Genomic DNA, 21,507 nt, shown 5'->3' with positions numbered 1-21,507 from the left:
CTGGCTTTTAGTTTGTCAAAATTATATAATTTGGCATATGGTACTTTCAGACAAAGTTTAAGGCTCTCCTAATAAAGATATCTGATGGCAATATCTTAATTTGGTTTGGGGAAATAGGCCTGTTGAGAGTGCATATGTGTAATGATTACTTGCACTTCTAAACAGTGATTTGTTCCTAAAATGTAGTTATAGAGTAGAAAATGATTTCCACCTCTTACTTGTTCATTTATTAATTAAAATAATCAGTGCACAACTCACTGTGGGAACAGTTAAGTAGGGCACAATGGTTATAAAGGAGGACTCAAGAACTCCCACAACTTTAATCCAATGTGAAATTAAATAAAGATTTGTTTATTTGCAACAAAATGACATAGTGGGCACTTAAATAAAGTGTCTGTGTATTGCAACATGTTAACTAACTAAATTATTTAGGACGCAGATATGTAGGAAGGACAATGAGGTAAGCTCTTAAAGTATAAAATTACGTATGCGAAATGATATGAAACTTAGATAGTATAAAAATACTTATAATTCAGTGAACAGTTAAATTTGAGAAGAATTACAGTGTCATGTGGGTTAAGCCTATACTTTGTCAAATGTGCTTGTGGTATTACTGTGTAGGACACTGGCAGTAGGATACTGATTTGTTAACCTTTGTGGTATATGACTATAGCCAGGCATACTACAATGAACCAGTCCCCACATAGAACAAAATATCCAGTCATCATTCACAATTGCTTCAGAATAGTCTGATAAATAAGCAGTGTAGTGTAGCCTAGCTTAACAGTGACCAAACTAGCCTATTGTTAGCGATCACAGAGTGCACATCAGCTGACAAAGAAACTTTATACCATTATTAGGCTACTCGTTATCCAATTTATGATTACAATTAACAGACGTGCAAACGTATAATCTTAGTTAACACAAAGACATATTAGTACCCTGTGGGCAAAAAAAGGTTTTATTTTGTTTTCTTATCATGGTACAGGTCTCTTATAAAACCCGAGCAACTGAGGATTGGGCTGTATTTCAATTTCAATGCGCATAATTGAGACAGGGTGGGGGTAGAATGTAGGAGGAGCGCACCAGCTGAACCAAACCAAAACCTGAGCGACTGTATGTGTTAACGGCAAGCATGGCAGGCGACAGCGAAACCCGGCTGGATAATCAAGCCGACAAAGAGCATGTTACCCGGCAGCCTTTCCTCATCGGGGTGGCTGGGGGTACTGCCAGCGGCAAGGTTGGCATTCAGATTTTTAACCTCTTTGTATTATATCTTTTTTTTGAATCATCTAAAATTCAAAAGATTGTCAGCAGCCTTGTGTTACGGCTATTTGAACGCGGTGATAGCTGAAAGATGAGAATGTTCAGACCGCGTGGCTCATATCATAGGCTACCAAATCAACGTGAAACACTCGACACATTATAAAAAGTGTAATTATGTTACATTTTATTGACATGCTGTTTGCCATGTCTGTTCATGTATTTAGGCGACTCATTCAGAGGTTTTAGATGGCTATCCCTTACCACTAAGTAAAATAGGCTATCTTATTGTTAATGAAAATATCAATGTCATCTGACCTGTATCCCTTTTTAAAACCAAACCACATAAGACTGCAACTGCTTTCATACTATATTAACCATTATTGCAATGAACATCCCCAATGTTTCAAGAGTGGTACCGTTATCCTAGTTAGGATATCAACATGCGGCTAGCTAACGTTACGTTATCCGCCTACAATTTCACGCAACCACATTTAACCAACAATTAATAATTGTTTCAACCTATTTTTCTTATCTAAGTAAGGTAAACGATTTGATAATGATGGAAAAAGACCGACATTTTAAGTACAATTTCATTGTCACCATTGATTAAATGCGTTGTTATTGCTTGTATCAAACAATGTCAGTGAACATCTTTTGTTAGAAGTGCTAATCTGCGCAGCTAGCTAGCTATATTGTTTGTCAATCAGATTCCTATACGTCCATGGCTTGTCTTTATCGTCGAATCGCACCTGAAAAATTAATGAAAACCAAGCTATATGTATAAAGTTCACTATGTATTTAAATAATCTGATGTTATTATAAATGGCATTAATGCCGGTTATGGGAAACCTTCTTAGTTTTGAAGTGGCAACGTTAACGGAGAAGCTAACGGAAATCGCACTGCAAGTTATCCAAGTGCACTGCTCTTGTGTTAGGGGATATTGCCGAAACCATGCACACAGACAAAGAAATTCGTTACCTCGCTATGTTAATTTAGTCCGTTACAATATCTTTATCATAGACGGCGTTATGACATTTTGCTTTAATTTTCAATTTACCGGAACACAAGCTGCAAAATGTTATGTCAACTCAGAGGGTGACGTTAAGCCGCCATAACTCCAAGAGAATGGGGTCAGCGGCACAGCCGTCGGTGGATGTGTCATTTCGTACCTAATGACGTAAGGCTTTACGTGGTCTGAGTGGCGTAGCCAGATAGCAGAATGAACCAGAGATAGAGCATCAATGTGTCTGTTTGGAACGGCTTCCTGTAGAAATTAATGTAGTTGCTGACTTGATTTTGTCTTTAACTTGTTTTTGTCAAATTTCAATCAGTCCACTCACTATTCCACTCTTTATCAACACTATCAATGGCAGTTAGCTTACCAAAACATAAACACATAATTTCATGGTTATACCTGTGTCCATGTCAAAATTTGACAATCATAATATCCTGTCTAGCCCCTAAATGACTCAAAGGAGTTCCTTAATAAGTATGTTAGGTGCAGGTGGATGTCAAGGATCATCAGGACTTTGGATGTTTGAATTTAAGATGCTTTGGCTGGGGTGATTTACATGTTTCCTGATAATCGGTGGAGTATTGCAGCACTCTATGCTTATCAACAGATTAGTTCATAGTCAGTCTAAGCAAAGGATTCCTGTGAGGTACAGAGTATTTCATTTGTTCGCTTTTCAACAGCTCATGTGCCATTGTTAATCTTGTGGGTAGGTGGTATCACATGACCTGCCTAAAAACAGGTGCTTACCAGCTATCGCCCTTTGTTTTTCTTCTTAGAAGGAAGTTTAGTCTTCATTTTTTTTATGCCCCCCCCCAGACTGTATGCTTTGACTGCTTTTTTCAAGGTAGTGCATGTTTTGGCCTTGTAGAGAGAAGGTACACAAATTTTATCATGCTGGTAAATATTTTTAAAGTGACGCCTTAATAGTCCTTCATCTTTTTGTTTTGGATAGTTTTCATTGTGTTGTCTCTGACCATCTTGTTAAACAACACCGTTTGTGAAGCATACACCAGTGTTTCCTGCCAGAAGGTGCACTAGCCTTGTTTTCCAAGGCTCCTTTTAAGAGGACATGTAACCCGTTACAGAACATTGAAGAACCTTATTAATGTTACTAAAATAAAATTGATGCCCAGAGCTTTAGCTGAAGCAGCACTAATGTAGAATCTCTGAATGGCAGTTTCGCCTTTTTTGGGGGGAACACAAAAGAACTTTGGACTGAGGCAGAAGAATGTTTAGTCAGCACTGGCAAGGGACTGACATTTTTTTTTGTCTGTCCATGCAAGGTTCGTTTAGGGCCCTCTATCCGCAGTGGTGAACAAGGCCTTACTGGCTTATACCCTGTGCCAAAGCATTTGATCTATCAGAAAAGACTAGAAACGCAGCAGTCATTTCTCTTTTCCCCTATATGTTTTCGTGGTAATTGACTCAACAATTGAGTGAAACTGCTTTTTAAAAAAGATTATTTTATTTGATTCTCAGTGAGTGTCATTACCACAGTGTGGTTGAAACAGGGAAATTGTCATCTGATTTGGGTTTTCTTGGGGAAGTCCATTGACAAGCTTGAACTAGATTAATTGTTAAAAGTATTGAGGGAGTCACTAGTCGCTAGAGACGCAGCTGGCATGGAGAAGGCTTTAAAGGGAACACTGTGAGAAATGGATTTAAGGAACATGCAGATGAAGTGCAAAGACTGGAGGATGCCTGTTGTCACTCTGTAAAATGTGGTGAACAGGCCAGACTCCTGGTGTTCAACTTTTTCCTTCAACAGATGTTTTGCTCATATTAAGTTATTCCACTACCTTGTCACAAGCACAATCTCTAATCTCTTGTGGAAATTCCCATGTTTATTTAACTTTAGTGTGAATTTCAGGTGATGTGAGTTCCCTGCCACAGTATCAGGGAAGCAGTAAACAGTAAGAATACCAGTGCAATCTCTGTGGTGACGTGTAGGTGATGGGCTTCTAAGAATAGTGCTCTGCTATTGACTGTGTGCATCAAGTCATGTGTCCTGGTGCTGCAGGCGTCAAACGCCAACACAGTTCGTATAGACTTTCTATAAGACACCATATTTGAAGTACTGTCAGTGTCAAGTGAGACTGGACCCTATTGTCGTCGGGTTATTGCATATTAGTACAATGTTTTTTTTTCCTTTTTTACCGTCACCAGTTAGATGACAAAATGATGATACTTGGTGTGTTTTTTGTGAACCTTTCTAAATTGTTATCAGTTTTGAGTTTGCTCTCTGCTACAACAAAAATCTGATCAATACTGAAAAAAAGCGGAAAGGAATACATTCCATATGATGTCAGTAGTTGTGTGACAACCATTTTGCATATGCTGAGAGGTGTGTGTCATCCATTGAGTCACAGTCTTTGTTTGACTCGATGAGTGATCACTGGACACTGCAGTAAAGTATAAACCTAGTGTTTGACTAAATCCAGACACTTTAAAGCTGATAAGTCAGTTTTGGCTGGGGAGAAGGGTGTTCGATGGCATGATGCAGACGATGATGGCTAGTGTATAATAACAGCGTGTAGGTTAAGCATCCTGTGCGTGTGTGTGGGTGTGGGTGTGGGTTTTTTTTTTTTTTCCAGAAGGTTAAAATATCTTGTGAATTTTGCCTTTCTATTGCCTGTCGGGGTGGTTTTTCCAGCATTGATCTGCATGATTTAACATGTTGAGTTCTGTCCACACTGCCATAGCTAACTATAACGACGAGTTTTACGTTACTATAATGATATTAGCGTCCACACTGACCAACGACAAGGAGAGCCTCTTAGAATTGTCATTCATGTTTTGACGTGATGCCTTTAAAATGTAATGGATTTTGATTGGCTGTCAGTGTTTCTATCATTCACATAAACACTGTGATAATGATGCCAAACCATATCGCTGTTCATGTTGTTTTCGTTATAGTTTGCGGTGTGGACGTTGCCATTCTTATGAGCTACAGATATTTAAAACCATGTTTTTTTTTTTATTTGTTGTTATAACTTTTGATGCCAGTGTGGATGGGCCTAGATGCATGTTATACCTTACTGAGCCTCAGTCAGCGCCTTTAAAGAACTCTTTAGCGCTGTGCAGCTTGCTTAGCAGACGCTGCTTCAGCAGGACAGCAGGTTTGGAGAGAAGGCAGGGAGCTTGTGCCTGAGAGTGGGCGAGGGGTAAGACAGACTTTCTGTGATCGTCAGGAACCGTAGGAGTGCGGAGGCGACTCAAAGGACAGCAGTGCCTTAAAGTCAGCTTTGGTTTGTCAGTTTTTCAAACTCTTTCAGCGTATTTGCCTGAGTGAAAATTACACTGAAAAGACTAAATGTACTGCAGCTGTAGCCTGGTATTTAAATGTCTTGTAGGTGTGTGTTTCAGAATAATCAAAGAATATATTACAGAATAACCGATTTGGTTTTGCAGGCATCATTCTTGAATTTGGATTTTGAATATGCTATTGTATGTGTGTCATTGATCCCTTCCAGTCTTCAGTGTGCGGGAAGATCCTGGAGCTGCTGGGGCAGAATAAGATCGACCACCACCAAAGACAAGTCGCCATCCTCAGCCAGGACAGCTTCTATAAGGTCCTCACACCCGAGCAGAAGGCCAAGGCTCTCAAGGGCCAGTTCAACTTTGACCATCCAGGTTGGCCGGGGTTCATCCCCAAATCCCCTACCCTTATCTGGCCCTGTGATGTCTGTTGGTCTGCTTATCTGTTTGTGTCTCAGGCGAAGCGTGATTATTGTGGGAAGATGTGTGGGCGGTGTGGGAAAAAGTCTGTGGCAAGACCATTTGGAAAATGAATGCAGTAGCTGAAAGATACTGTTGTCTTTTGTTCACATCCAGTAACAATACATTTTATGAAAATGTAAGTCTTGAAGTGTCCTCAGCCCTAAGATATATTGTCTTGGTGGTGTTACTTTGACAGCTATTAGCTGTTGCTCGTAGAGGGAATTCTTCAGGTGGTAGGTTGCGGTTAGTTCTGCTTATATGTAAGAGATAATTTATTGTCCGGAGATCATTGTCCAAAAATGAATCCCGATGGGGCAAACAGCACCCCGACGCGCAGTGACTTTATCACGGATGTCATAGTGCTAAGGCGTTATAGCAGTAGCATTATGACCTCATACACTAGGATCCTCGTTTGACTCCTGGCTTTATTCCAGCCAAGGATGCTTTCTTGCTCTTCATCACTGTATACAGTTTTACTGCTACCTAGAACACCTTGTCCAGCTGGGCAAGTCTGTGGCAAGTGTGCAGTCTGTGTGGATTGGCAGCTGAAGGGGTTTGGGTGTTAGGTCTACACACACACACACACTCACACTCTCTTCCATCACCTCTGTCATAATTTCCACTTAGATGCATTCGACAATGAGCTCGTCGTGAAGACCTTGTGGGACATCATTGAAGGCAAAACCGTCCAGATTCCAGTATATGACTTTGTCACTCATTCCAGGTGAATCATGGTTGTTGTATGGCATTTGCATGCATTGCAAGCATGCTGTAATCATGTTTCTGTTGTCTTGGTGAAATATATGTAGCCAGTGTCTACCTGTGAGGGACAGCATGTGGTTTTGCTTTACAGGAAGGAGGAGACCGTTACAGTTTACCCAGCAGATGTTGTGTTGTTTGAGGGCATCCTAATGTTCTACTCCCTGGAGATAAGGGACCTGTTTCAGATGAAGCTTTTTGTCGACACAGATGCAGACACTCGACTATCACGCCGGGGTGAGAAGCCCTTTAAACATCAACGACTGACCGTGATGTTAAACATGTTAAATGCTCCTGTTGTATAAATGCAATTTCCTTGTACGTCACTTTGGATAATGGCGTCTGCTAAATGACTAAATGTAAATGTAAACATCTCGTTTTTTCTCATTTTGAGTCTGTTTCATTCCTAAGCATTGGTAGCCAAGGCAGTTGCCACTGATGACTGGATGACTGAAATACATTATCTTTCTAGAAAAATCAGTAACCCTGGAGATATTTAGATTTTGACAAGGACACATTAGTTGGCTTTAGTTGTGGAATGGACACAAGTTTAATTTTTTTAATTTTTTTTGTATTATCATAGTACAATATGTGTTTAAGATAACAAACAAAGTTGACTGTTTTTACACTTGTTGAACGTATCACATTTTCACGGTCATCTGCTTACATCTTATCCTGCTTGTGTGGTTTTCAGTGTTGCGCGATATTAACGAACGAGGCAGGGATTTGGAACAGGTACTATCGCAGTACATCACCTTCGTCAAACCAGCCTTTGAGGAGTTCTGCCTGCCTGTAAGTTACAACTCTTTGTTTTTTTTCCACGTTGTACAGTAGTTTTAGTTCAACTGGTGTAAATATATTTGCCCTCAGCCATTGAGGGTTGAACTCAGTAAGACATTGACTAATACAATTAATTGACTGTAAATGTCTGAATAACTTCCAATGACATTTGGTTATTTAACTGAATTCATATATTTTCAAAACTTCAGTTGTTGTGAAAGGCTTTCTGAAATGGTTTGAAACCTTGTTTGAAAGGATATGCATCATGTATGTTGATATAGATCTAGGTGGATTGAATTATAGCTTGTATGCATTCGTAAAGATCTGTGAGCTATTCACAGCACTTCAAGAGCTATTCACTCGTAAAGCTGTTCAGTGTTTAAAACCACTTCTCCATGGTTACTGATGCTCCGAGTTTCATCCTTCAATTAGCACAGTCTAATTTTAGATGCCGCATGAGAAAATAAGATTGGTTGGATCACTAAACCACAAATGTTCCATGTAAAAGCCCACAGTAGTTCTACGTTTGCATGAGGATGAATTGAATTGTACTAGTAGTCTTTTCTGAAGAAGCTTCTGAAATGAAAATGCATAGGTGTTTCAGGACAAAAAACTAAACATTTTGTTTCCCCCTCAGACCAAGAAATACGCTGACGTAATTATTCCTCGAGGTGCTGATAATAGTGGTAAGTTGCTTTTTTATGGGAGGATATGCATAGAATATAAGGGGCCGCCAGGGTAGACCCGGGCTGCGGTCGGATTGTCTTTTTTTTAACTACGTTTTTAACTACTTTTCTTAGAACTTAGGAAAAGACATGCAGTGCTATGAGAATGTGATTGCACTAAGACTAGGTTTGTCATTATGCAAAGGTGGATGTTGAAAGGTGGTTGATTGGGTTGTTGTTGCTGCCGCAAGGAATTGTGGGGCGATACTATCTGCTTTCCTTTCGGAAATGGTCCAGTGTACCCTATGCTAAAGGAGATACGAAAGTAGGCACTGAAACACTTTCCCAAGCAGTTAGAGAATTTGACCAGGTTTTAGTATGGCTGCCACTTAGATGCTTCTGGGTCATTTCGCTCAGTTAGTAACCTTCCTAAGCAAAAATGCCTATCCAAACAGGGCCCTAGACAAGCATTACCTAGCTTGTGTGGTTACTTTGGACATGTGCCTGGACAATCCTCACATTAAATTGGTCAATATTTGCATTTGTTTTGTGTCGGGAGTAGGGCCAATGTCCTGGGTGTGGTTGGTCCATAACTGGAAAGTTGACCTTGCCAGTCATGTCAGCACGTCTAAAGGTTCTTTTGTGAAAATGTTCGGGTATGAGTGGTTATTGTACAAATGGGGAAACTCCAAGAGAAGAGATTTTGCAGTCAAGCTATTTAATTTTTCTATGTATTTCTATATCTCTTTGTTCACTTAAGACTGGGGCCAGCCTGAGGCGTTTTCTCAAACTTAAGCACCAGTGTATAGCCCAGATGCCTATTTCATGTTTTCGTTAGCTGGCTTGGCAAACTCTTAAAAACCGCACTCATGCATGAGTGATGTCACGATGATGGTTATCAACTCAGCCCAGGTTTTCCCAATCATTGGCTAGAATCACATTTATGTATTCAGTTGAAGGTTAGGTTGCTTAGATATATTGTTACGGCACCCAATTTGATAATAGTGTCATTCTTTCAGCTGCAAACCTGGCAGTGTTGAGTGGTTTGGGAGCCTTAGTCGCACGTGTGACACCAGAAAGAAAATATGCTAGAGGGTCATTCTATGTAAATACTGACGCGTGACGTGACACAGCGACTACCAATGGGAGTACAGAAAGCTTGACTCATGTTGCTTGGACAAATGTGTTGAGCCTACTTTAGTTCTGTAGCCTCGTAACCACAAGCTAGGAACGCTCATTTCTCTCCTTCCTGTATTGCTCCTGTGACCACAGGAATAGTCACTGTAGTTGCTGATGACAAACTGGCTCAGAGCATAACGTGTGATTTTTCTATGGAACCTCAGTTACTTGGCTATCTAACATTAGTTTGGTAAATTATTTTAGTTAAATAGATAACTAATTAGTTTGTTAAAGTCGTATTGACCATGGAAAACAGACAATCCTGAACGGCACTTTCTTTTTTCATTAAACTTTGTGCTCCCATCATTTACACAGAAATGTTATCTCCCCGACCGTTAATTAAGCAACTTAGCAACAGCTGCGCAAGTCCATGTAACATATCTTGTCGTAAACAAAAACAATGTCATAAAATAGTTGGAAACCGTGTCCTTGATTCTTTTGCGATGTATTCAATCGATAGTTTTTCTTTACAAATACAACCTAAGCTATTTCTGTTGTTAGGCAAACTAAATTAATGCTACCTGTCTGTCTGATTTAAAATTTCTTCATTATTCCTATTGTGGGTTTTAATAATGGGCTGTATATTTTTGGGTCAACACTTAACCTTTTTGTGCTGTGTCTGTGTCTCCTCCTTCTCCACTAGTTGCCATAAACCTAATCGTGCAGCACATCCAGGACATTGTGAACGGCGGCCTGACCAAGAGGCAGAACGGCTGTGTGAACGGCTACATCACACCCCGCAAACGCCAGCCCTCAGAGTCCAGCAGCAGACCACACTGACCACACTGCCTCTCTCCACTTAATCACAGGACTAGGGAGAGAGAGCGCGGTGGACGAGAAGGGGAGGAGGAGGATGAAAAGATGGATGGATGGATGGATTACATGTACATATTACGAGTTAGCCAACACTATTTAAAAAAAATACTCACACCATCTAAAAGAAAATTGCGAAAGCTGCAAAACTGCCTTCTTTGACTTTTTTTTCTTTTTTGTATGGGATGATGATATGGAATTCCTAGTTTGGAACTTTTAGTGGGTCAGATATGACGATTTTTTGTTCCTATTGTATTTATTTATGTCTTTTTTTATTATTATTATTTCCCGTCCTTCTTTGTGCTCGCAGATGTGAATTAAACAAGGAGGATGGCTGCCTGCGCTGGGCCTCCCGTATGGGATTTTATACTTGAGCGCTGTGCTACTAGAGGGCTGCTTTTAGTTGCAGACATTTTCCTTTCATGAAGTCACTTGTGATAAAGGTCAGATCAGAGTTTTTCCTTGCATCATACCCCGCCATGCAATGTGACGTGGATAGGGGTGGATGGAGAGGATCAGTGTTAAGTTTTAAAAACAATTTATTTTGCGTACAGTACAAAACTCGGATGTGTTTGGAAGAAGAGAAAAGCCGGAAAAAAAAAAGAATTAATATGTGCGCTTGCTGTTGGGGTTCAGCGACCTATCTGAGATGCAGTGACTTTTACTCAACTGACTTTGCCTGAGTAGGGCTGGATGTTTAAGCTGTTCAGTGTGTTTTTTTCTGTGTTCCGTATTCCATTCTGGTTTTTACCATGTCTGACGCAACCCCCCCCCCCCCTCCCCTCCACAAACACACACACACACACACGTTCACTCATGTAACACAAGCATCAGGTAAGGGAATGACTGGAAATGTAGCCACAATTCCTTATTCCATTCCGCTCCGACTCCAATCCCACGTATTCCATCCTGCCAGTGCAGCACTCCCATAGCTGGCCTGGCTTCTGCAGCTGTTAGGTGCACGCTTGGTGTTGGCATCTCCCAGTTTTACGCCAGGGAGAAGTCTGACTTGGTCGCCAAAAATAAACTCAGGCCACAGCCAGGTTTGAGGCTCTCAGGTGTAGTGCCTAGTATGTTTGAGAACTCGGGCAAGACCGACTGATGGATTCGAGACCATGTAGTGTACAAAAAAAAATGAAACTTAGGCCCAGTGGTTTTGGCTGTGTTTGCTCTGAGGCTTGTTGAGAAAAGGCTGGGTATTACTTGCATCACTAGTGTTATTTCAGTTCCAGATTAACCCCACACTGTTACCTATTTTTTTTTTTTTTAAAAGAGTTCCTGCCTGGTTACAATGTTTACTTTTTTCGAGCGCCAAAGAATTTTCGTGTTCTTTTTGCCTCCGTCAAGGCAGTTCTTCTGAGGCCCTGAATGTTTTAGATAATGTCATCCCGAGAGTTAAATTGGCAACGTTGTTGTGCAGTCTCGTTGGTTTACAGGATGTCCACCATGATTTCTACAGCTGTGGCTCTTTGCTTAACCAAACACGAACCGTATACAATGACAAAAACTAATATGTTGAATAAACTTTCCCAGCAAGGCAACAGAAGATAGAAGTCACAAATGTAGTCTTTCAGTATTGTCTGTTATGTCTAGCTAGCAGGACACAGGGAAGCCAACTCTCTCATTTGTTTCCCTTACCTCTCTCAGGACCACAGCTGTATTCTTGCTTTCTTCTCTCCACGTTCCTTGGTTGTGTGTGCTAAAGGAACTTTTTATTGAAACGTCCATGCCTCTCTGTGACTTTCAATAGAAAGGCCTCGAACACTGTTGCAATGTTCAAAATGATTGCTATGAAACAGGGTAGTTAATTAGTGTACTCATTTAATCTGACTTCTCTGCACTTTCCTCAGAAAAGAGTTGATTATATTGATGTGTAAAGCTCATGAATATAGTGTTCACATGAGATGGGCACCTGAAATCAGGGCCAGGTTTCCCTAAAGCTAAAAACAATGGTAAATAATGAGTTTGGAAAGTGATATATGCTGACATTGTGGTGCCAACCCGTGTTCTTCGAGCTGCACCGACATGAAACAACTGTGGACATAATAGAGAAATGTGTTTGTATGACCTAATCTCAAGTACTGTATGCCTTTCTTTTGGGTTTGAAATGGGTCGCACCACTGTTCGAGAAAGATCAAGTGGGACGCTTTTAATGGCAGACCTCTGGTATGTGAACTTTGTTCTTGCAAGTAATTTGATCATATTCTGTCATCAAAACAGATATGCAATAGGTCTTTTTGAGCTTGATTTCAAACTGCTACTATAAACACAAACCCTGCAGATGTCATTGTTTTTGTTCCAGAGGGTCACGTCGGCACAAATAAACGAAAACACTTGTTTGACTCAGAGTACATGAAGTTCAATGACAGCAGATAGCAAAACTGATAGCAGCATTTCCTTCAAGCTAGTTCTGTTTTTTTTTCATAAACGGCACTAACCATGTCCATTAACTGGGGCTGTGCAGCAATGATTCAAGCACCAGCTTGGGCGCCAGATACAGTCTGCCTTATTGACGTAGGCCCTCACTACTTTCAGTACAAGAAGCTCAGCCAAATCACAAACTGTACACATAGCCAAGGCTGCTTTGCTATTCTTGTGGACATTATCTCCTCACTGGTTTGCTATTAAACGTGTTTATACATTGGCTGATGACTACTGCATTTTAAATTAATCTTTAATTACCAGTCAAGCCCATCAACAATTACATTATTGTATGTTCTATAGGCTTGCTGACACTCTGTATGTACATAATGATTGTGAGTATGTATCCAATTAATGGCTGTGATTATGTGTGTACATTTTCTTTTGTTTGAGGGCAAAGCTCATCTTTAACCTGGTTTGTATTGTTCCGACATAAAACTTAATCAAAATCGGTAAATGTTCTCGGCCTCAAGTACTGTATTGAACACTCAAGAAATAACTGTTTGGAGGTGGTGCAGTGGCTAATCATATAAAAAGCTCTGTTACAAGCGTAACTCTGTATTCCAATTCAATGGGATCTTTAATATGGAGTTTGTTTGGACGATTTTATAAGAAGAGGATCGATCCTGCTAAGACAACTTACAATTCTACATCTATCCCTTGTAAGGTAGCACCTGTAGACAGTGGGACAGATCCTCTACAACATGTAGGGCATTCAAAGATAGCCTGTGCTTGACCTCACTCTCAAGTTTCTGTCACTAGCACTTCTAAAGCAGTGCCACCTCAAAAATCTTTTTTTCAGGATAGTACACACCCTTCATTGTATCATTTTGTAAATGTGTACATGAATGCAACATGTGTAATCAAATCCACAAAAAAAGCTACTGAAAATGCAATGAATCTAATAAAACATTTATACTATGCATTTGTGCATTTACTTGCCATTCATATGAAAGGATTCAAAAGCTGAACTATACAATAATAAGCATTCTAGGTCTGAAAGAGCCATCCACGCATGGTCTTCATACACAATAAAATACTCAAAAGCAAAAGGTATTTTTAAAGATGTTTTATCATCAGGACTGTATATTGCCATAGACACTCACATCATCTTACTTTTGCCTTCATAGGTTGGCAAAGTGCTGTGTTCTACATGCATAATGTAATTACACTCCACATCCATAGAGAGCAGTGTTGTGTATTCCTCGTATGACGTCAAAATCAAGCGCCAAAATACGCATGCGTGAAGCACAACAGGAACGGAGCGCACAATTCATTGAGCATAGCGCCTGACCACTAAGCTAACCAGCAAGTACACCGAAACTGTGAAAGTACGAAGCTGTGGGTTATTCAGAATGTCCACAAGTGACTTTTACTTGCGATATTATGTCGGGCATAAAGGAAAATTCGGGCATGAATTTTTGGAATTTGAATTTCGACCGGATGGTGAGTGAAAAGCGCAAAGTATCAACGGCATTAGCATATTAGCTGGCTCGCATGCTTTGGGCCTTTGAGGTAAACTGACTAGCTAGCTAGCTAGTTAGTTAGTTCGGTAAAGAACGCGTGGATTGATATCAATGTGTTTTCATTGATTTCAATCAAACCTAAACTCTGTTAAGAACGAAGTTAGTAGTCCTAGCTAGTAGTGAATCCGTTGACTAAGTATCAGCTCATTTTAAATCGCTTCCCGTAAGACTGGCTTGATGTAGCCGCCAGTGTGAATCTAGCGCAAGTTACCGAACGCAAGACAAACTTGGGTTCCACTCTTGAATAATAAAATTGCTGTTTCAGGAAGTGCTTTGCTCCAGGTTATGTAGAAATGTGTGAACAATACAATATTTGCCGTTTCATTACGTTATGTGAGTATCATACTAATTGTATCTTTAAGTCGCAGCTGGTAGTTTTGTTTTTATGTTGTTATTTTTTTGTTGTAAGGATGTATTTTGTTTTCGACCCAAGCTCCCGCCACAAACACCACTTGCAGGAAATGTATTGTAACTGTTGCCCTTTACTTTTTATGTATTAAGTATTTTATCTTCTGCTGCGCAGGGAAGCTGAGGTACGCCAACAACAGTAACTACAAAAATGACGTGATGATCAGGAAAGAGGTATGGTGCATGAAATGCAAATTCTTGTTGATTGGGCAGAGAGTTTAATACTCCGATCAAAACAATGTGTCTAGCATTTACCGATATTTTTGATCCCTTATTTACCTAAAGGCATACGTCCACAAGAGCGTCATGGAGGAACTCAAAAGAATTATAGATGACAGCGAGATCACCAAAGAAGACGATGCGCTATGGCCTCCTCCGGACAGAGTCGGCAGACAGGTATAGGGTTTACCTTTCTGTAGTTATCATAGTCATTACATTGTTCTGTTGTTAATTGCACTCACTGCTTTGATAGGAGTTGAAAACATTCCAGACCTGAATGGGGCTTTGAGGGCATCGTTCCCTGTGAAAATTGTTTAAATTCTGGCAGCTAAATGCACCACCAGTTTGAAACGGTAAACCTAAAGACAGCCCACAGCATGGAGAACCCATTGCTTCAGTCCGGCCCACTTTTGGCTTTTTTTGTGACAGAAATCTCTCACATACATACACACAAGATTTAACTCAGGTAATTTTGAACCAGGAGCTGTATGAAGGATAAGTAGCTTATGATCATCTCAAAGTTTTAGCGATGCAGCATAGAGAAAGTGCTGCTTGCTTTGTGGCTTCTAGGCTACCCCAACGCAAGTGTGTATTAAGTCGTTGTTGGTGAAGGGCTATGTGTGGGTGGGGTGGAGCCTTGGCGGGTGTCCCTTATTTCTCCACATAGAAGGTGAGAGTGACAACCTACTTGGAGATTTCCAGTTTTAGGCTGACTATCAACCTAGACAAACAGGTTGATAGTTTAGAATAGTTGAGTCTGGTACTGTATCATGTCTGTCCTCCACATAATATTTTATTATTGCTGAAAAACCATAGACAGTCATACCTTGTCTATGTGCTAAACAGCAATGATGCTGATCCATGGCTGTTACATTAGTGTCAGGCCACACTGTATTACATCTATCTCCTTCATTTGCATCAAACTTTTACATTTCGTAAATTAGCAGACTCTTTTGTCCAAAGCGACGTTCAAGGGAGAGAACAAAGGTACGAGCAGTAGAGACCTAGTGTAACAATAAATACTATTTTACATAAGAAATAGAAAATAGTGCAGGAATGTATCGGCTGTAGGTTAAGTACTGGTAGAAGTGCAAGTTGGGAAGGGAGGTGCTCCTGAAGAATTAGGTCTTCAAGGGCACCAGCATTAACACATGCAACCAAAAACGGGCCAAGTGCAAAGCCGTGTTTTCCTACAGCCTGTCGGGCTCAGTCCATTCAAAAAGTCACAGTGCTTCAGTGCTTTTTTGTTATACTTATTGGGGAAAAAGTGACAAAAAACAAACTAGAGCTCCTCTATTCATCCTCTATGCCCATGAATTGCACGTCGATTCAGTTGGATTCAATAAACTGCCACAATACTCTGGATGGGACTTTAATAGACGACTGTTCGTGTCTTGATGAGGATTCCGTATTAAGAAGTACATTGAAGAACTGTTATTTTTCTGCAGTGCAGTGTCAGAATCATATTTATTGTGGCTTCTTTTCCTTCCAAAGGAGCTTGAGATCGTCATTGGGGATGAGCACATCTCGTTTACGACCTCCAAGATTGGGTCTTTGATTGATGTCAACCAGTCCAAGTAAGTAGGAATATGATGGTAACACAATATACAGCATTCATGGCTCCGGTGTAATTAGGAGACTTTCTTTTTTTACTGATTGTCATGGTTTTACTGAATGAGAACTAATTTTTCCCCTATTTTGTTCATAGGGATCCAGAGGGGCTCAGAGTGTTCTACTACTTGGTTCAGGATCTGAAATGTCTGGTTTTCAGTTTAATTGGCCTTCACTTCAAAATCAAGCCCATTTAAATGCATCATATTTTCATTTTTTTCTTGTCATTTCGTTAATTACCTTGTTTTTACTTTAACTGAATATGCTGTTTTAGGGGGTTTGTCTGCTCAGAACATTTGTACATTTGCTTCTTGTGGATATGTTTTTCTCTTTTTAATAAATGATTGGAGATGATTTTTGAATGCCTTTCTCAGCAAGTTGACAAACATTATGCCAGTGACGTTTTATTGAATATATTATACATTTATTTTGACACTTTCAATGATTGCAGAGTAGACACAGAGGATGTTTATTTGTCAACATGCAGGATGTGTGACATTCATGGCAAATGAAAAGATGTGACAAACAAAATTGATAAACTTCTCAATCTGAGGAGCTTACAGTAAAAGTTAATGCAAGTATACCAGGCAAATGTGATTATTTACCAAGGCACAGATTGTGAACCAACTAACCTTTTGAATTTAAGTTGATGAGTTTGCAAATGTACATACTTCCATTTCAGATACTTCAAAATAAATGTTTGTTTACCAATTGGACACTGAAGCATGGAACTCAAAGCTGCACAAATATGGTTAAGGCTGACTGGCCAAGTCTAGAAAGTTTCCTGAACATTGACTCTAACAAGTACCTCATAGCTTTGTAATAGCAACAGCACTCCGTAAACATCGGGTGTGTGTGAAGCTGCAGAAAATTACTTGAGCTAGGTAAATCCATCCAAGTTAGAAAGTTTTTACTTCGTTTTTCACAGAGGTCTCCTCCTGAGTCCTGCAGCATATTTCTCAACTGCTAAGAGCTTAAAATCCCAGTAGTACAATCACACTATATTTCCCCCCTTAGAACATAGATATCTTTACAACAGGCCTTTTAACTTTCTTAGTTTAGTAAGTTCGCCCTTCAAAACCAGTGGCCAGTATATCAGACTGGCTGGCTCTTCAGGCCTCAGTTCACATTGCAATAGTTCATGCAGTTAGTACTGCTTTACAAAGCACTGAGGGACCACTTCTGAGAGGTACTAAACTACATTTAGTACAGTTTCGGACTTGGCCCTTAAATATAGAAACCATGTTTTATTATATCAATGCCTAAAAATCACATCCTGGTTTACAATGTGTGGTCAAACAAATGAAATACTACTATGCAGACTTCAGAAATGGAGGAAGTTGAATGCATCGCAGAAAGAGAAGGCACCTCAGTTGTGAATGGAAGCACATTCATATCAAGAAGGCAACGTGATAGCATGAATTAACCATTAATCAAGTCCGTCAGAATAGTTGCATTCTTCTATAAATCTTTGAAGTCCACTTAACAGATGGTCAACTCATCTATGATTGCAATCTCAGGACTTTAACCAATAGGTTTGCCTTCAAGGACGGTAAAGATGTCCTCTAAGGACTTGTGGACACACTGCAAGAACTCGTGCACATTTCTGGCTGGGTAGGTGGAAACATTGCACCCAATCCAGTCGTCGTGGACACCGTAGCCCACCCCAAAACCATCTGGCACAACCGGGGCAAACCCTCCAAGGTTCACAGCAGGACTGGTGAGGGTGCTTGTGGACAGGATGTTGTGGTTGATGGCAGCATAGGCAGGGTCCTGGTAGAGGTCAGGCAAGGCTATGCCCTTGGTGTTACATAAGTAACGCATAGCAAACAGATGCCGATCAAATCCTTGGCCTGAGAAGGAATGGACAACACTGGTTAACCAAGCATAAAAGAATGCAATATAATGTTTCATAGGATGCACAAAATGTAACACATCAAGTATACTGAACTAGGACTGAACCAGAGCATTTGATAACACTGTAACTGGTAAAGTAAAGGTTATGATGAAAGGCTACTGTATACAGTCAACCCAGGAAAATGTGACCTGTGCTCACCCATAGCTGCCTCTTTGGTGAGTTGCCCATGGTATTTGGAGCATTCGCTCAGCATGCCCTGCAGCTGATCCACGCTGTGTTTGCCAGGCTGCTGGACGAATGCCTCTGCACACTGTTTGGTGTGAATGGTGGCCGGCCGGATGGTTTCAGTGCGCCCGTGCTTGAAGGCAGCAGTGCTGCAGGATTCGTACGTGGCCACGGTCTGCCCGTACTGCCGCAGGAAACCCATCTGGAAGGAGAGCTGCGCGACGGCGTCCGGACTAATCTTCTTCTTCTTCAGTTGGTTCTTGCCTCCTTTCATGAACTGCATGGCATCGATCTTGAGCTTGGACACAGCCTCATTGAAGTTCTCCTTGGCCTTGGCGATGCCATTCTCCAGAGCGGCGTCCAGTTTGAACTCCAGCCTTCGCACGGCGGATGCGGAGTCCACTGCTGCGGGCTGGGAGCCAGGCCCCACTATGGGCTTCTCTGTGCTGTCCTTGAACACCTCGTTCTGGAACCGCAGAACGGCCACCCCATCACCCCAGGAGTGCTCGAAGTTGATGGCAGCCTCCCCGTCCTTGGCAAGGATGATGCTAAAGGACTTGTCATACCAGCGGTTGCAGCCGTCCCCGTGCAGCATGTTGTGGGAAGTGTGGATGTGGTCGCGCATCACCTCCTCATCCAGACAGAGGCAGAAGAGGGCGCTGTCCACCAGGCCCAGGGCCTCTGCGTTCCCGGCAGCCTGCAGCTTCTCCCGCAGCCCCGCCCAGACATCTCTGTTCTCGCTGGTGAGTACGCCTAAGGGGAATGCCGAGGCTGGGGCTGTGTCCGACAGGATGTACTTCAGATGGGCCTGGATCTCTGCAGGCTTCACCAGGTTGCCATCGCGGTCCACTGTGTCGAACACATACATGTTGCCGTTCCTCATCACTAGCAGGTGCCGCCCTTTGTCATTTGTGTACAGCTCGTCGCGTTTCGCCTTAGGGATGCGCGTGGAGTTGAAGAGGCGGAAGTACTGGGACATGTCCAGCGGGTAGGCGTTGACCATGTAGGCCCCGAACCAGGAGATGGAGGATGGCACCCAGCGGATCAGCTTTTTGAAGCTGTCCGTGTCGCTCTTGGCCGGGTTGAGGTGGAAAACCTCTGGTTCCAGCACACCAGCTCGCAGAGTCTTCATGAACCTCACTGCAGAGCACACCATGTTGGTGGCCCGGAGGAGCTGGTCATTGTACCCCGGTTTTGGGTCCGGGTTGAAGGACATGAACGGGTTAAAGTTCAGGACCACAGAATCCCGGGCTGAGAGGTACATGTCAAACCATGGTGCTGTAGGATAATACTGACAGGTTAGTGGTGTGTAGACAGGTATACTGATTTAAAGTTGATATGAAATTAAGTATCTCATAACATTAAGTACACACTATATAAATTACTGAAATCTCACCAGAGATGTAACTGGTCTGCTTGTTGTTTTTGTCTTGAGCTACAAGCTCCTCATGCAGCTGTTTTCCCACACCGTTCTGAAAGCTCTCAGTCAGTTTTGCTGTGGTGCTATTAGGTGGAACAGGAGAGTCTTTGCTCATCATACTGAACTGAACTGACGGACAACACAATAACGTTACATTGAAACGCAGTCTACATTACCTATACTGTTCGTCGTTTAGGAGGGGCCTCTGGGCTGCCAAGTATTTACGTATGGTGTCCTCCAGCTTAGGGACAGGTAACCTGCAAGAGATAAGTTCCTTCAGTACAACAATAAAACAAACGCAGTATATAACAGTAAAACCAATACATGACAGCAACGTATGAAAAGCCATAACTGCCCCCAGTGGCCGGACATTAAACATGTATGAACCTTTCACCTACATTCTTAACATGACTGTAAGGAAAGAGGTGAACAAGTCATTCATGTTTAATTTAGACCATCACAACAAACAAGGACCCAAATCAAGAAAATAATGTTTTTTACTACAGATCAGTTCTAACCGGTGAAATGTCAAACTGTAGTTGAAGCGGAGTTGCTACTAACCTCGGCAAGCTCTTCTGATAGTGCATTGTAGGAACAATACTTTTTTGCAAGTACTCTGTTCCATCGTTACTGCTGTATTCACGTAAAGCAATCCTCAGGGCCTTTGAAGCAGTTGGATTTATGAAACTCCCCTGTTTCCTAAGTGATATCCTTGTTTGCACTGACAGTAAGTTTGCCATATCAAAACTGATTTGGTCGTGAGGTAGCTATACCGAGCTAATGTTAGCTAATGTTAACTTTCCAGTTAGTGAGTAACTCACTTTACAACAGCAAGTGTTAGCTGACGTTAGCTTAGGATCGTTTTACAAGCCTTATTGCAAGGAGTGACCTAGCAAGTTCACACACTATCAGTACACAAAATATCTCAACTGGCAAACATAGCCTCCAAACGACACTGATACACCTGTCAAGTTAAACCGGCCGGATAACCAGCCGCCTGTTGATTCTTTGAATCGCTGGATCCGTGTATCCACTGTAACCTCCCCCTTCAGTCATTTAGCAGGCAGCTAGATTAGCCTGTGTGAAATAGCCATCAAAACTCAAACAACAGTGACTGTATGAACGTGAAGCAAGCGACAGCGAATTGTCCATATCCGGTCTCTCGATTTGAGCGAATGATTGCCTCCTAGTGGACTTATTGAACACCTCCATGCCATGTTGCCTCAACGTTTTCAGTGAAGTTCACCACCTGATAAGAACATTTGAAAATTTCTGCTGTGTTGTCCACTCATATATAACCAGTTTTTACGACTATAACACAGTGAGGATGTGTGAATGGACTTGTGAACCACCCCATAGTACTGTCTTTTCGTGGAAGAAATATATCTGCTGAATAGCTAGTTGGAAAGTTGTGTTTACCTGTCCTTCACGTGAACATATACCATGAGGTTAAGATGATACCTAGTTGCCCATTAAACTACCTCTGGTTAAGTGCTTTCAGGTAATAAAACTAAAATCCTCTAGCGCCAATGATAATAATGTCGCCTAATTCTAATAACATGCCTCCTGTGCATACCATGCATTTTCAGACTTGGAAAATCTAGACAGATGCAACAAACCA

At 41.4% G+C, this 21,507-nt stretch overlaps 3 protein-coding genes across 3 annotated transcripts; 2 read left to right on the top strand and 1 right to left on the bottom strand.

The window, feature by feature from the left end:
• The first annotated feature begins 1,129 nt into the window (after nt 1-1,129).
• Nucleotides 1,130-10,274, top strand: uck2a (uridine-cytidine kinase 2a). The gene is made up of 7 exons (XM_080832285.1): nt 1,130-1,240; nt 5,756-5,915; nt 6,630-6,726; nt 6,856-6,998; nt 7,456-7,553; nt 8,179-8,227; nt 10,029-10,274. Exons 1-7 carry the CDS (start codon nt 1,136-1,138, stop codon nt 10,163-10,165), a joined length of 789 nt encoding a protein of 262 aa, XP_080688411.1. The 5' UTR covers nt 1,130-1,135; the 3' UTR covers nt 10,166-10,274.
• Nucleotides 10,275-13,908: 3,634 nt separating this feature from the next.
• magoh (mago homolog, exon junction complex subunit) lies at nt 13,909-16,737 on the top strand. Its single transcript, XM_080833688.1, has 5 exons — nt 13,909-14,065; nt 14,669-14,727; nt 14,839-14,949; nt 16,267-16,349; nt 16,481-16,737. Exons 1-5 carry the CDS (start codon nt 13,975-13,977, stop codon nt 16,578-16,580), a joined length of 444 nt encoding a protein of 147 aa, XP_080689814.1. The 5' UTR covers nt 13,909-13,974; the 3' UTR covers nt 16,581-16,737.
• A 127-nt stretch (nt 16,738-16,864) lies between these two features.
• cpt2 (carnitine palmitoyltransferase 2) lies at nt 16,865-20,980 on the bottom strand. The gene is made up of 5 exons (XM_080833687.1): nt 20,448-20,980; nt 20,063-20,143; nt 19,863-19,969; nt 18,440-19,744; nt 16,865-18,236 (listed from the first exon to the last, which is right to left on the bottom strand). Exons 1-5 carry the CDS (start codon nt 20,624-20,626, stop codon nt 17,908-17,910), a joined length of 2,001 nt encoding a protein of 666 aa, XP_080689813.1. The 5' UTR covers nt 20,627-20,980; the 3' UTR covers nt 16,865-17,907.
• Between the last annotated feature and the right edge of the window lie 527 nt (nt 20,981-21,507).

Source organism: Sprattus sprattus (assembly GCF_963457725.1).
Source record: "Sprattus sprattus genome assembly, chromosome: 2".
Taxonomy (NCBI): Eukaryota; Metazoa; Chordata; class Actinopteri; order Clupeiformes; family Clupeidae; genus Sprattus; species Sprattus sprattus.
Note: the sequence above shows the minus strand (reverse complement) of the source record. Positions and strands in the feature narration are given on the sequence as shown.